The 15271-nt window shown below is 33.4% G+C and overlaps 2 protein-coding genes across 2 annotated transcripts; both read left to right on the forward strand.

Annotated features, from left to right (window-relative positions):
- Positions 1–741: 741 nt before the first annotated feature.
- On the forward strand, positions 742–4779 carry LOC124833102 (putative uridine nucleosidase 2). Its single transcript, XM_047307487.2, has 9 exons — positions 742–1003; positions 1222–1337; positions 1445–1504; positions 1971–2156; positions 2246–2350; positions 2454–2550; positions 3311–3418; positions 3496–3631; positions 4489–4779. The coding sequence occupies exons 1-9, from the start codon at positions 949–951 to the stop codon at positions 4595–4597; spliced, it is 972 nt and encodes a 323-aa protein (XP_047163443.1). The 5' UTR covers positions 742–948; the 3' UTR covers positions 4598–4779.
- A 2572-nt stretch (positions 4780–7351) lies between these two features.
- LOC124833098 (uncharacterized) lies at positions 7352–13967 on the forward strand. Its single transcript, XM_047307479.2, has 6 exons — positions 7352–7911; positions 8006–8104; positions 8712–8889; positions 12219–12316; positions 13000–13061; positions 13358–13967. Exons 1-6 carry the CDS (start codon positions 7456–7458, stop codon positions 13476–13478), a joined length of 1014 nt encoding a protein of 337 aa, XP_047163435.2. The 5' UTR covers positions 7352–7455; the 3' UTR covers positions 13479–13967.
- Positions 13968–15271: the final 1304 nt, after the last annotated feature.

Raw genomic sequence — 15271 nt, forward strand, 5'->3', positions numbered from 1 at the left:
TTTTAGAAAAAACATATGTTCAGCAAATATGTATAGAAAAATTGTATTTGGTAGAGGAAGAGATATGCTATCATGTTTTCGTCTCTACATAATAAGAATAAGTGTAGACGTATTTTATTCTTAATATAATAAAAATTATATTATTAATACAATGGTTTTAATTCTGTTAATAATATTTAAAATGTAATTCATTAATAATTAATATAATTAAGTTCGGTTTGATATTTAATATTTTCTATATGTATTTATTTAGAAGTTTAACATTAATACCAAGATTTTAAATTTATAAAGAAGAAAAATAAAAAGTAAAAGATTTTTCTCAATGTTTATTATATATTAAATTTTTTTTAATAAACATGATAATTATTAAAGATAAAATACATATTTAGTTACTTTAATTATTAATTTTGATTATTAATCATGTTTAAATAAAATTAACAAACTTAACATTTTTGTATTAAGAGTGTAATTACAAATTAAATATGTTAGGATTGTCATATATATTCTTTTGTTTATTTGCCTAATAAAGGAAGATTGATTTTGGTTGGATAGGTAACATAAATAAAAGTTTGGTACATAGGCATTTGAGAAGTACAAAGGGCAAAGTTTTGAGTCCTTTTCTCTTACTACCTCAATTTTCACTACAAAACAAAACAAGACCAACCCGGCATTCCACCAAAGGTTAATCTCTTTTGATTTTAAATATTGGTGTTGATTGCTCATTGCAGTGTACGATATTATTTTTTATGTTTATGAGACCAAACAAACACATTCCCGTAACGTCATGCGTCTTTACCCATCGCACGTGGATTGCCTTGTTAATTAGAATAAGTAATCAATGGCATGTTTATCTTTGTATTCTCCACTCCAATAAGAGATAACAGCATCAATTTCAATTCTGAATCTGATTTGGTTCTGAAAGAACTCAAGTAATTAGTTCTGACAGATATGGCACCCGATATGGAACCAAAGAAGATCATAATTGATACCGACCCTGGCATCGGTAACGTAACACAAATATCTGTCTTTCAATTTGTTTACTTTTTTCCTTTTGACTTTGTTATTGTTTTGCTAATCCAAATCAATTTGAAGTCGTAAGTTTCTGTTTCTCAGCTCTGATCTCAGAAAAAAACTGACTCTTTTCTTTTATCAATTGGACACTTTGTCTGCTTGATTTCTTCAATTCCTTGTTTATCTGAGAATTTCCACCGGTTTCTGTAGATGATGCCATGGCAATATTCGTTGCTCTAAATTCACCAGAAGTTGAAGTTATTGGACTCACAACCATCTATGGAAATGTTTACACCACTCTGGCAACCAGAAATGCCTTGCATTTGGTAAGAACATTGGGACTGTTTCCCAAAAGGGTTTGTTCTCTATGGTGAATGAAATTGACCCTTGACTTATTAATGGTAAAAGCCTCTTACTTTACTTACATATGCAGTTGGAGGTTGCGGGAAGAACAGATATACCCGTGGCAGAAGGATCACATCTGACATTAACTGTAAGTCTGTCATACTTTGATCTTTATCGCTTTTGTTTTGGGTATTGTTTTGAATATATGAGCATTTAGAACTAATAGGTATATTTGATCTTTAATTGAATGCCTATACAATAATCTTATAATTTAGGTACTTTATGCTATTTTTATTATATTCTCTGCACATTTGAAATTTTCAGTTAAGAACAAATGCGTAGTACTAATTTTTTACAGTCAAAAAGCTATTATTTTTCTCATTTCAACCTGAATGAGCGGCAAAATTTTATCACTTTGCATACGTACTACAGATAAGTAAACTATTTTTGCTGTCATTTGAAATCTGTTTTCTTTCTTTTAGAATGCATTGTAGTTTATTGCCTCATTGAAAAAGTTGAACCATGTTAGCAGTATGAAATTGAAAGTTCTTCTTCTGCAGTATTTCATTGCATTTGACTCTGCTAATTGTTGTCATCCTTGTCTCTTTGTGCAGAAAGGAACAAAACTTCGTATTGCAGATTTTGTCCATGGTGCAGATGGGCTTGGCAACCAAAATTTTCCTCCACCAAAGGGGAAGCCCATTGAAGAGTCAGCTGCTGCATTTTTGGTTCGTCAAGCAAAACTTAATCCTGGGAAAGTCACTGTGGTGGCTTTGGGCCCGCTTACAAATATTGCTTTGGTATAATATATCTACAATTTCCCAATAAGGCATTTTCATGTTACTCTTCATTCTGAGTTTCATTTCATGACAATGTTATATTTTTGCAGGCTGTACAGATGGATCCAGAATTTGCAAAGAACATTGCCCAGATTGTTATTCTTGGAGGAGCTTTTGCAGTTAATGGCAATGTGAATCCAGCAGCCGAAGCCAATGTTAGTATTTCCATCCTGTATTTAAATTCTTAATAACTTCCATAAAAATATTATATCATTCACAACTCAATCTGTCTAACTCATTGGTTGGATTTGGTTCTAGATATTTGGTGATCCAGATGCTGCAGATGTTGTATTTACAAGTGGGGCAGATATACTTGCAGTTGGGATAAATGTTACCCATCAAGTTATACTGACAAGTACCCCTTTCACAAATTCCTTGCCTCCTATTTGCTATACTTGTGTAGTCATTTTATCCGAGTAAAAGAAATAACTTTCCGTTTTAAGTCTTGTGTAGTTTACTATTTCTTCAATTTATAGTGATTTTATTTGATTTTTGTTTATTATTTAATAACTTTCCTCATATAAAGTTTAGCTCAGCCTAATCCACAAAAATGTCGCTGAATAAATAGTGAAATAGATTGGTGTATAGTACATTTACTGTCTATCACACCCCAAAAAACTTTTTGGAGGAGGATAAGAGTTTTTTCTATTGAAGCATGTTGTGTTTACCCCGGGCATAGGAGGGTATCCCTCATTTAAAGTATGAGATTCTAGTATGGGGCGTATAGGGCCTCAGGCTCTTGAACTACAATAGCTAGGTTTCGTGGTGTGGTTCTCCTAAGGTTCTTATGACAATCCAAAAGCTGTGACTAAGTTCAACAACCACTTTTTCTCCTTTGATAGTCATCAATGGCCAACTCATACAAAGGTTTAAACTATTTGCTGAAGGTTCATCAATGATGTTCATCCACAATATTTGGAAACCATGGTTTCGTGAAACCTACTCTGAAATTTGCTGTTGTGTTACTTACACTTTTTAGTATTTATTAGAAGTTAACATAGGTTAAACAGCATCAGCATGGTTCTATTTTAATTATGTTGTATGTCGTTTAACTTTCTGTGGCAGCAGACTGACCACTGTTCTGGTTTACTCATCTAAAAAACAAAAATTACTAGGTTCTGATCGAGAAATTTTGGCAAATTCAAAAGGAAAATATGCTCAATACCTGCACAAAATCTTAGATGTATATTTCTCTTACCATCTGGAGTCATACAATACCAAAGGTTTGTCTTCATAGTGCTTGCAGAATTGGTAGAAATCTAATAATCTATCTTACTAACTATTGTTACTTTGTATACAGGGGTTTATCTTCATGATCCAACTGTGGTTCTTGCTGCTGTTGATCCTTCACTTGTAACTTGTATAGAAGGTGTTGTCAGAGTCCAAACGAGTGGCATTACAAGGGGACTCACAGTACTCTTCAACAAACAGAAAAGGTAGAAACCACCTGAAAATGGATCAAGTTCCTATAGAATTAAGTCTAATTTTCATGCGTTTTGTTTTGTTATTTCTATATATGGGTTTCATGGTGTGTTGCAAAATGATTGATACGTGCGAAGATGCTGACCTAGTTAAGATCTTAGACTTGTGTAGTGATGTTTTTGCACACCTTTTTGTTATGGAAAAAAAGTATAATTTAAGTTAATTGTGTTTGTCTGCTTGCTAACTTTGACTTTGTTGATAGTTCTAATACTTAAATCATGCAAAATAGCTTGTTAAGATAGTATTAGAGTTCTTTTTGTCCGGAATTTGTTTCTCAAGAACATCAAAATAGTGCAGAAATGAACTTTTCTACATGTTCCCTTCTCATCTTTCATCAGGATTCTTAGGCTCGTAGCATTACCTATTGAGCTTATATTCTTAGTTTCAAGAAAAACTCTTTAGTCATCTCATGTTTTAAGCCTTGGTTCTAAAATCTCTTCCTTTCCTTTTCCTTTATACTTTGCCAAGTATCTGAATGAACCCTTTACTTGTTCATCCAAAGATTAAGCCGTCACCATATCACTTCTTTGTATCACCAATTCAGTCTTCACAAGGATGAACACTGGTGTTTTAGATTTTTTTTGGGAATATTTAGTGACAAACACTTTAAAGAAATAATGAGGAGGCATGTTAACCTTTGGAGGACCAAGTAGAAGGTCTTTTTGATTAAAGGCTTTCAACAATGAAAAGAACAATGTAATGGATGATTTTTGAAATGGACTTAAACACAATCCTTTTTTTGAATGTTTATTTCTTCACCATGTACTTCAAACTCAGTCAACTTTTGCATTTTTGTTCCATTCATTGCCAGGTTTGGTGAAATCCATGAATGGTCGAATAAGCCAACAGTAAAGGTGGCTGTGACAGTTGATGCTCCTAGAGTTATGAAACTGGTAATGGATCGCCTTTTGGACTCTTGAAGTAGCCATGAAGCATTCAAAAAGCTCTTTAGTTTATCCTTCTTATATTTGTGTTTTGTAGCTCTTGAGCTCTACCTTGAATTTCATTTCAATTTCAGTGTGAAAGGAAAAGTTCTATTACTTCATTGGTTAAATTTTCATTTGACTTCCAATTATAATATATGAGCAGCACTTGTATCTTACTTGTTGAACACTAAGTTACATTATATCTAGTTCTTTTGTACAAACTGTAAATAATTCCACTAATCAAATTGATTAAAAGTACACAAAGTTAAACATGGTAATTTTCTTTGTGTTGTCCTAAGATAAAATGTGAGTATTACGTCAACTATTGGTTGAATACACAATCTCATTCTTGGTAATACAATAAAAGTTGTTTAAAGATTAGAAGAAAATTCTCACAAAAAGTATTGCTCCTTGTTCAAGAGGCTAATTTATGATTTACAAAGAAAATTTTCTCTCTTAAAGCCGTCCAATTATATTCAAGACTTAGAAGTCTTTTTATTCTTTTACATGTAACATATTCAATTCACTTAGAATCATGCGTAGAACATTAGTCTTTTATGCATGGAATGACTTTTATTTATGAACGTCCATTAAAGGATCTTTAGAAGCTTGCATGCTTGTTCATTTGATTTTTAGGCTTGCACCTCCAAATTTCATTATCAAAACAAGTTTAACCTTTGAAATATATATATAAAACATAAAATAAAGTAGGTAAGCAGTAACTAATCCTTATCAAACATATTTATTATAACATCTATATTTACTTATCAACCATGCATCCCTAAAATAAATGCTATGTAGAATGGTGAAGCTTAGGAGTGCATTCCATTACCATCTAGGAAATCTCTTGCTAGTTGTAGGTAGATTTTTGTTATCAAAGTTGGTCTTGATGATACTATTAATCATCTTAAAGCTCGCAATGTGATTAAAGGTTACCTACAAATTTTTGGTTTATTTTATGGTGATACTTTTTTTTAGTGAAAAAGATGACTTTTGTTTGCTTATTTATGGTCATGATTTCTCTTCCACAATGACCTTTTACCATCTGGATGTCAAAAGTGCTTTTCTTAATGAAGATTTGTAGCCAAAAATTTATATGGAGCAACTTTTAGGTTTTGTTACTTAGGGGAAGTTTTATAAATCGATATGTTGTTTCTGCAAATCTTTAGATGGTTTGAAACAGTCTTCTAGTGCTTGGCTTGGAAAATTTAGTTGTGTTGTTCAACAATTTGGTATGACTAGTGAGGCAAATCATTCAGTCTTTTACCATCACTTAAGTGTTGCGTGTATTTATTTAATAATATATGTTTATGACATTATTCTTATAGATAGTGACCACCATGACATCTCCTAAATAGAACAACACATTTGCCAACTCTTTCATACCAAAGATTTTGTAAACTTAGATATTTCTTGGGAATTGAGGTTACATAATCCAATAATGATATTATTATGTTTCAAAGGAAGTATGCATTTGATATTTTGGGAGAAACTGGGTTGATGAACATAAAATTTGTTGACACACCCATGGATCCTAATACCAAACTTCGACCTAATCAAGAAGGCATCTCTCAAATCCTTAGAGGTACAAAAGATTAGTTGGAAAATTGAACTATCTTACTATTAGTGGTTTTGACATTTCTTTTGTAGTTAGTATGCTGAGTCAAATTTTCAATTTCCCATGTATAGATAAATGGAATACTATCATTCGAAAATGTTTACTATATGGTCACAATAATCATACTAAAGTTGTATGTTATTCAGATATTGATTAAACAATATCTCCTTTAGAAAAAAAGGCTCACTTTTAGATATTGTATTTCCATTGGTGACTACTTGATCTCTTTCAAGAGTAAAATCAAATCGTTGTGGGAAGATCTAATGTAGAAATAAAATATAAAGTTATGTCCTCAACCACTTAAGAACTTATTTGGTTTAAACAATTAATTAAAGAATTGTAATTTTATATGTCACTCAAATAACATTTATATGTGACTATTAGACTCCTCTTTATATTAACATATTCAAGTTGGTTGTCGTTTTATTGGATAAAAAATCGTGGACATTAAAACTTAAAAGTGATCAAGTAACAAATATTTTTATTAAGTATTTACGAAAATTCATAATTAATTACATTTGTAATAAACTTGATACGATTGATTTAACACTAACTTAAGAGAATGTTAGATATAGTTAAGCTATTATTAGATATTATTAATTACTTGTTAATTTTAGATGTAATGAGTTTAGACTCATCTTTTTATATTTTCTTATTTATAAATGCATGACTTTATATGCTTAATAACAAATTCATTCTATGTCTTTTTCTTTTTTATTTTAACACCAATGTATTGATTTTAAATTATAAAGAATATAAAAGAGTGTCTATTAAAAAAATGTTAAGTTTAATTATACCTTCTACTTTCGAGATAGTGCTTTTATCTTTATTATTTTTCTTATTAATCCAACCACCAACATGATCTATCTCTGAATAAAACAAGAGGTGGGAAACAAAAGTGCAAGACATGACCTAGGGAGATGAATTTCTCTTAATTATAATTTTCTATCTTAATTTAGATTAGTATTTGGTGATTTACTTTAATTATCAATAAGAAAAACATCAATGTCATGAAAATTTTTCTATACTCTCTCAAGTTCATTAATATATGTCCTACTCTAATTTAGTTATAATTTAAAAGTAGACAACGGAGGAATGAGGCTAAGTTAACAAATAAAATGCGGAAAATAGAATTAAACCTAAAGAGAGCAGCCTAAGTGGGGCAGCTCCAACAGAGGGGAAACAACCTAGTAGCCGAAGGCAAAACAGAAAACGAGGATTGAGTTTTGCTACAATGGCTTTTACTTCTTGTTCCATTGCTTCTCGGTTTCTCCCTCCCAGAAAAAACTCCGCAATCCCTTTTCACTTAACAACATGCACAGCTTGGGCATTTCCCACTGTTCTCACTCCACGACACCCACCGTTTTCGCTTTCTTCAACCTCCGCAACGTGCTCAGCAACTCCAAATTCAAACAACAACGCTACTTCCAATTCCATCAAGAACCAAGAGAAAGAGAAGGAAGTGGAAGTGGAAGTGGAGGAGGAGCTTCCCTGGATTCAGGAGAAGGCTTTGGACCTCGTCGAGTTCACCGGCTCCGTTACCCAAGCCATTCCCGGACCCAGAGTGGGTCCCACCTCCCTCCCTTGGATTCTCGCTGTTCCTCTCGCTTACGCTACTCTCACTTTCGTCATTGCTTTCGTTAAGACCGTCAAAAAGTTCTCTTCTCCCAAAGCAAAACGCCGCAGACTGGTCTCTCATACTCTTTATTCCCTCCAATCCAACGTTTTTTCTGTCTCACCTTTGCACCTTATACTAACTTTTTTATGTTTCCCTTCATTTCCAGGTCAGTAAAAACGCCACCTTGTGCAAGTCGTTGGATGATTTATTTCAAAACGGAAGACACCAAATTACGCACGAAGCTCTCGTCCAAATTCAGAACAAGGTGTGGTGCATCATTCTTATCTTCTACAGTCACTTTTACTCCTTCAATTTCACCATTTCATACAGTGGATTTCATATTAATAACTCTGGTTGAAATCATTGGATTAATTTGCCTTTTTTTTGTGATTCTGCATATGGTTAACTTTGGATTTTTATGTAAGCAAACATTATCTTTTTCCTCTTTTGTGATTTGCACAAGTTGATATTATATTTTAGTTTACAAAATTAATGTGAACAATGATCCTTCTGGTTGACCAAAAATGCTGTTCTTGTAATGTAAAATAATGACAACTTTTAATTTATCCTGATAATATTCTTGATACTTCACAGACTAACTAATTTTTCTTGTATGACCTTAGAAAAAATAAATTATTGGTGCTTGTGTCATTCCTAAGCATGATACATGCCAAGGTGAAATTGTTTGGAGTTTTTCAATGTGAAGGATCTTAATATCAGTCTTGGTCAGGAAATATTTCCTTGCCTTCCATTTGCTTGCCGGGGAAAATGTCATGGGAAAAAATAGTTTCTTTTTACTTGCCCTGACAACTTTTGCGTGCTTGTGCATATATGTCATATGATTTTAAGTAACAGCTGTATATCACATGCAGACAGGTTTTGGTTTGGAAGAAATTTTGCGCAAGTATATCCGCTATTCTCTAAATGAGAAAGCATTCAATCCTGACATGGTAGCTGATTTAATTCAGCTTAGAAGAGCTTCTATGCTAAGTGATTCTCACGTTGCAGAGATTCTGAATGAAATTTCACGACGAATTGTGCGAGACAAAGGTAATGTATTTTTAACATTGGGCTAGATGTTTAGTTGATCACCCTTGGTAAATGGTTGTTTGTTTTGGATAAGATCTAGGAAAAGTAATCAAATTCTCATAAACTGTCAAACAATTTATTTTTCTCTTTGTTATGTATATTCACAAGGGGTTAGTATCCCAGTATATGGTGTCAAGTACTCTAAATTGTCGTAATTTCCTTCTAGGCTTCTTGCCATAGTTGATGTTAATTGAAAGGCGGCCTAATATACAGGTGGCCACGTAATAACAGAGGCAAATTTATTTTGTTATTTTAATTTTTCTTTGGCTTATTTTTCATTGAATTGAAGTATAAATTTGTCATTGACAATAATTCTTGTATGTTGTAAATGGTGTTAGAAGTAATTATTAGATGTAATTATTAAATCTAAGTGTTATAGAGTAATCATTAAGTCTAAGTAGGGAGTAGTGTGTTAGAAACATCTATCAGCTGTACCTAGGTGTTTAGTACAGATCTTTGATCTTCCATGCTCTCTTGTATAAGATTTTCCATTATAAATAGAAGATCATAAGAAGGGTCTTTCAAGCCCTCCAGAATATATTTCTCTCTTTTTAATCTTAAGTAATGGAATAGTTTTTAGTAGTAAATAACTGGATGGCTATGGAGTAAGAGAATGTACTTGTGCAAAAAATATGGACAGGACTCTAAACAACCTACGGAGTTGCAGATGCCATTTTATCTTTTCCTTCCACAGACACTATCTAAATGCCCTTTTATCTTGTTATTGGCTATTGTAATTACATAAAAGAGTGTATGGTTACATATTGATGACTTTCATGGTTTCTTTCTTTCAACTAACTATCTTCTAAAGGAGTAAGCCTTGCAGAGATTGTCATAAGATCATACAAGAAAATAGGGAATAACTCTATCATTATTAATACAAATAAAATCAAAATCAAATACTAAAGCCAACCAAATTTACGTCATATTTCAACGTTCTCCCTCAAGTTGAACCTCTTATAATTGTATGTACCATGCTTTCCAAATGTGTTAGTTATCCTTGCTCCGTATAGAGACTTCTTGAAATCATTTGTTAATTGTTTATTGCAGCAATCAAATAAGCTAGCAATTCCTCAAACATTACCTTCTCATTGTTAAAATAACAATCAATCTTAATATGCTTGGTTTTCTGTTGAAGACTAAATTGGATCCAATATGCAAGATTTCCTGGTTATTACAAATTAGAGTTATAGCTTGTATTTTACCGGAACTCTACTCTTGGAGAAGTTGTTTGTGCCATATGAGCTCAAATGAAGTGAGAATCATAGCTTGATACTCAATCTCTGCACTTGGTCTAGATCTTGGTATGGATTTCTATCAGCTGGGCAACTTGCCCGAGGTTCTGATGGTCACTGTTTCTGTATGCTGGAACTCTCCTAGAATTACTTTTATGTATCTTGGAATTCTTGCTACCAAATATCAATGACAATCTTAGGGAGAATTCAGTAACTAAATAACAACACTTGCTACAAATGAAATGTCCGGTCTCATTATGGTCAAGTAATTTAGGTTTCCAACTAACCTTCCATATCTTCCCGAATCTAGAAAGACTCCCTTTGATATGGTAGCAACTTGACATTTGGATCCATATGGGTATTGATTGGCTTATGTTCAATCCAACATTATTTCTTCTAAACTATCTAGAGCACTTGGGGATTAACAATTCCTACCTTAAAATGAGCTATCCCAATTCCAAAGACATATCGCACTTGACCATGCAAGCATGAGTGACATGACATCTATATGATCCATTAGACTATGGGGAGTGATATGACCAAATTATAGTATACAAGTGGATGAAGATCTTACTTTACAAGCTGATTTTGTGATGTTGAGTTAGGTTGAAAACCATTTTCTAAGATGCCATAAAGCTTATTCTAACAAAGGTTGTTGAGTTTATCATGTCATTCACTATCATGTCACTATCGAACCACCCACAAATATCTAATCCTATACTTGAGATGTCCATTCTCTAACATGAGGACATTGTGTTCAATAGCCCACATTGGCTAAAAATATGATCAAGTTATAGTATATAAGTGGGGGCAAATTTCATTTTACAAGCCAATTTTGTATAGTTATGTTAAAAGTTTATTTTCTAAGATAGTATCAAAGTCTATATGTGTTGAAGATAGACCAAATTATACCCTTAATAAAAAACTTGATGAGTAAAAAGTTTGAGAAGTTGGGTGTACCATACTATGGTCCTTATCAAATCTAAAAGGAAAAATGCAGCAACTTGCCAATAATAGCTGCTTCCTTCGAATAGTGTGAATTCTGTTCACCCAGGTTTCCCAGTATCATTATTAAAGAGAGTTGTTGCCCCTTCCACTGTGGTTCAAACCTCTTCCTTTATCTTTGATAGATGACTTGGAATTACGAGTCACCCTTGAATCTGTCCCAGTTGCTCATCATTGTCCTTCAGGAAAGTAGAAGTCCTCGTTCATTGGTGTGATCTGCCCACTTGTGAGGATTCTTGATAATTGTTCGATGTCATCAGAAGCAATTCCCAGTCTTTCACACTGAGGACAAAGTAAATATTTTGAAGGGGTGTATTGTTCTGTCCCCAATTAATAAATTCTATACCGTAGAAGGTCTACATGGGCCAAATTAGAGACCTCTGACGCTGCAGTGATTAGCTGAATAAAGAATATGGAAAAGGGGGATAGTTACAATAGAGAGGGATAACCAATTAGAAAGAGCATCAGTTTTGATAGTTGGAGAGTTTGCTCAAGAGATAGGGCTTTTTAATTTCCCACAGTTGTATCTCATTCTTTCCACTGGAGGAAATCCTTCTTAGAAAGTCTCAGAGCAGTAATGCAGATCCTCTTGCATTCTTTTTCTTTCTTCCTCCTTACTTTACTTTGCCAGTACCTTGCAGCTTGCCTTAGTTTACCAATATTTGTGGTAATTTGTTCGCTTTAGCATCGTATATTTCTGCATGATCTTTTCATATATATTTATTCTCTAATTCTTGAAGCATGAATCAGAGTTCAAATTTGAAATAGCTGCACTTATTGTGAAGTTGCAAAACTTTTATAAAGTGCTGTGTTTAAGACAGCAGCTATTTTGAGCCTAACATGCTTTTAAATAATAGTAACTTGAGAGATAGAAAGATCAGGTATTGACTATAAGAGAGTAGAGAACTGATCTCTGTCTCCCCTTCAATTTTTTTTTTCATTTATTCTGAGAAATATATTGCCTTACGAATGTAATTACGTAAATCTGTTTAAATTCGGGACCCCATTATTTTTATTCGCTGACTGCAATTACATTTGATTTATTTTTAGGCCCTATTGTGATGGATAAGTCAGGTTATACTGAAAAGGGTTTCAAGAGAAAAATAGCTGTCCAGGCCCTTTTTGGAAAGGTCTTCTATCTGTCCGAGGTAAGTGACCACACTATCAATTTGATAGAAATTCTGTTTGTCTATTTGTTTATCTAGCATAAAATAAGCACTTTTAAATGTCTTTGGTACCATTGTTGTTTCTAGGATTTCTTGAACAAATATTTGGAAACCACGACACTGAAATTAAGTGTCGTATTTTTACAGGAAAAATTATTTTTTTGTTTTGTAATTTAAAATGTGTTAGGGAAATTCTTAAAACGTTGCACGTAGTTTAATTATGGTTTCAGAAAGAAATCTGTTATTCTTGGGTGCGTATTAGCTTAAAATTGGAGTAAGTAATTGCTTACTGTTCCGAAAGTTTGATATTATATTTTTCAATTTTTTAATGTAAAAAGGCCCATGGCAGGGTCAATCTTGGCACAATGGTAAGTCTGTTGCCTTGTGACTTTGAAAACACTTTTTGTCAATCAATTTTTTAATGAAAAGGCTCCCGAGACTGAGTCTTGGTTCACCGTAGGATTGTTTCCTTGGAGCCATGGGTTAAAAGTCTTGGAAACAGCCTCTACACTGGTGGGAGCAAGGCTGCATCTATCATACCCAAGTCCCATATGTGGATAGCCTTGTGCATTTAAAAGGCATTGAATGACCATACGAGTAATTATGTCTGTTATGAGTTTAATGTATGACTTGATTAAAATTTTCTCCTACTAATCTGTTTCCAGCTGCCAGAGTTTTGTTCAAGAGATAGCTCCTTGGTTGTAAAGGAAATCTTCGGTGTTACAGAGTATGCTCTATATGCTTGCTTTTATGATTGTTTCAATCAATATTTAGAATCTTACTTCTTACCGCTCTTTCACTTGAATTTTATTGACAAACTTGATAACTCTATCAGCATTCTTATGCAAAACATCAAAGAGTTCAGATGACTAGGATGTGTAGAAGCATGCTAGAAATCCATTTGAACATGTTTTTTTTTTCTATTTTATGAACAAACTGTCTCTGTCATCAAAATAAGAACATAGGAAGTAATGACAAATCATTGTACATGCTAAGGGAGAATGCTTTGTTTTCCTTTCTCAGTGAAGATGCTGACAAACTCAGAATCCACACGGTCTCTGAAGCTGGGAGTCTTGATGCACTTGAGAAGATGGTTGATGGTTCAGATTCAGAGGATGCTAGTGACGACGTCGAGGCCTCTTAGTGCAATCATATTGCAGTGTTTACCATTAGAAATGGCTAAAGAATACTTGATGCTGAAAATTAATGGTACAACATCATCGGCCTCCATCCAAAAGATAAAATCTAAGGAAATGCAGTGATTGTCATTCCTTTGGACTCTACTTTTTGTACTTTTCAGTGCAACTGCTTACATACTTCCAAGATATATCATTTGCATGATATTTTTGTCATAACTTATAACTCTTATAGGCCAGTCTTAGCGGCATTGATGTTTTAGACTGGCTCTCAAGAAATTGGCTAACAAAATTCTTATAGAGATATATTCGGGTATAGATATAGAATCATATATGTTCCTTTAGTATCACACTTCGACGCACAAAGAGCCAATTTCGTGTCTTGATTTCAGTTTCAAATGGTGTGGTTGGGCACCGCTTTCTTTGATCAGTCACCTCTTCGTTGGACATGGAACCGTCTTATATAATGTGATATGGCTGAGCTATTATTCCTTGGATGGTTATGGATGTTATTCTCAATGGAGTAGTCTTTCTTTAACTTTCTAAACTTTCATGAATGGGTGGGAAATAGCCTTGTGGTAAAGGAGATCCAGACCTTAAAATTAAAATCTTAAAGAAGTACTTTTTTATTACTTTGAAATGCATGTGTCGTTAAGGTTGTATTCGGATTGACTACCTTATATAAAAGGTTTAATCATGACCAACAAGGTAGTCGGTAAGAAACTATATGGAAGGTCCAACAAGGACCAATAAGGTAATCGACAGAAAACTATGGTTCAACTAGGATTGACAATGTAGTCTACACTGAATTGCATGAGAGGTTCAACCAGGACCGACAAGGTAGTTGGTAGGGGATTGCATGGTAGGTTCAACTAGGACTGACAAGGTAGTAGGTAGGGAATTACAAGAAAGTTTGGCCAGGACCAACGTGGTAGCTGGTAAGAAACTTGATTTCCTATGAAACAGTTTAAAGAAGACTTGTGCGAATAAACCCTTGTTTTATTGAATGAGGTGCCTCATTAAAACCTTCCCAGCCAAAACCTTTCTAAGGGATAAAAGACAGGGTAAGGAAAGAGTACACATAGGGTTTTAATGTTATTTAGTTGTTCAACAAGTTACTAGTTGAAATAAAATTTTAAATGAGATATATTCCAAGTGTTGGAAACTGGTTTTCTCGGTAAGTGCTCCAGTGTTGGGAATTGAGTATTAGCACCACTCCTGGTTATACATAGTCAATCTTGGTAACACTTGTTACGCTGACTAGTTCAGTATTCTAAATCACTCTTGGTAACCCTAGTCAATCTTGGTAACACCTGTTATGCTGACTAGTTGAGTTTAAATCACTCCTGGTTTCCATTAAAAATTATGGTATCTACATGATACGTTACCTAGTTGAGTTTCACTCGCTCCTGGTTTCCACTAGACAATCTTGGTAACTCCTGTTACGCTGCCTAGTAGGCATTTAACTCAATTGAGTTAATAATCAAGTGTTTGAATTCTCTTCAGAATGTACAATCAATCATATTGTTTACAACTCTTAGACGATAAATCTCACAGAGAAGATGTGTTTACAATACAACTCAATCTAATAGACCTTGAAGAATTTTCTCTCTTCTTACAAAAGTAAGCTTATGACTTTATAAGGCTTGTAAGTATTTTCTCAACGTACAAAACACAACACGATAACATACAAAACAACATGGTTCACACTTATAACATCATTGTTTCAACTTAGTGAAAGAAATCCAAAATAAATTCAAACAACATGACAAACTTGCATTTGTGATTAACTAACACTTAT

Source organism: Vigna umbellata, chromosome 7 (assembly GCF_029865625.1).
Source record: "Vigna umbellata cultivar VRB3 chromosome 7, Vumbellata_1.0, whole genome shotgun sequence".
In the NCBI taxonomy this organism is placed as follows: domain Eukaryota; kingdom Viridiplantae; phylum Streptophyta; class Magnoliopsida; order Fabales; family Fabaceae; genus Vigna; species Vigna umbellata.

Bases quoted from the DNA above. Each gene is read 5' to 3' on its own strand.
- LOC124833102 (XM_047307487.2), top strand. From the start codon at position 949: ATGGCACCCGATATGGAACCAAAGAAGATCATAATTGATACCGACCCT. The intron at 1,338-1,444 runs GTAAGAACATTG...TTACATATGCAG, and splicing joins CCAGAAATGCCTTGCATTTG to TTGGAGGTTGCGGGAAGAAC. The intron at 1,505-1,970 runs GTAAGTCTGTCA...CTCTTTGTGCAG, and splicing joins GATCACATCTGACATTAACT to AAAGGAACAAAACTTCGTAT.
- LOC124833098 (XM_047307479.2), top strand. From the start codon at position 7,456: ATGGCTTTTACTTCTTGTTCCATTGCTTCTCGGTTTCTCCCTCCCAGA. The intron at 8,105-8,711 runs GTGTGGTGCATC...TATCACATGCAG, and splicing joins TCGTCCAAATTCAGAACAAG to ACAGGTTTTGGTTTGGAAGA. The intron at 12,317-12,999 runs GTAAGTGACCAC...ATCTGTTTCCAG, and splicing joins AGGTCTTCTATCTGTCCGAG to CTGCCAGAGTTTTGTTCAAG.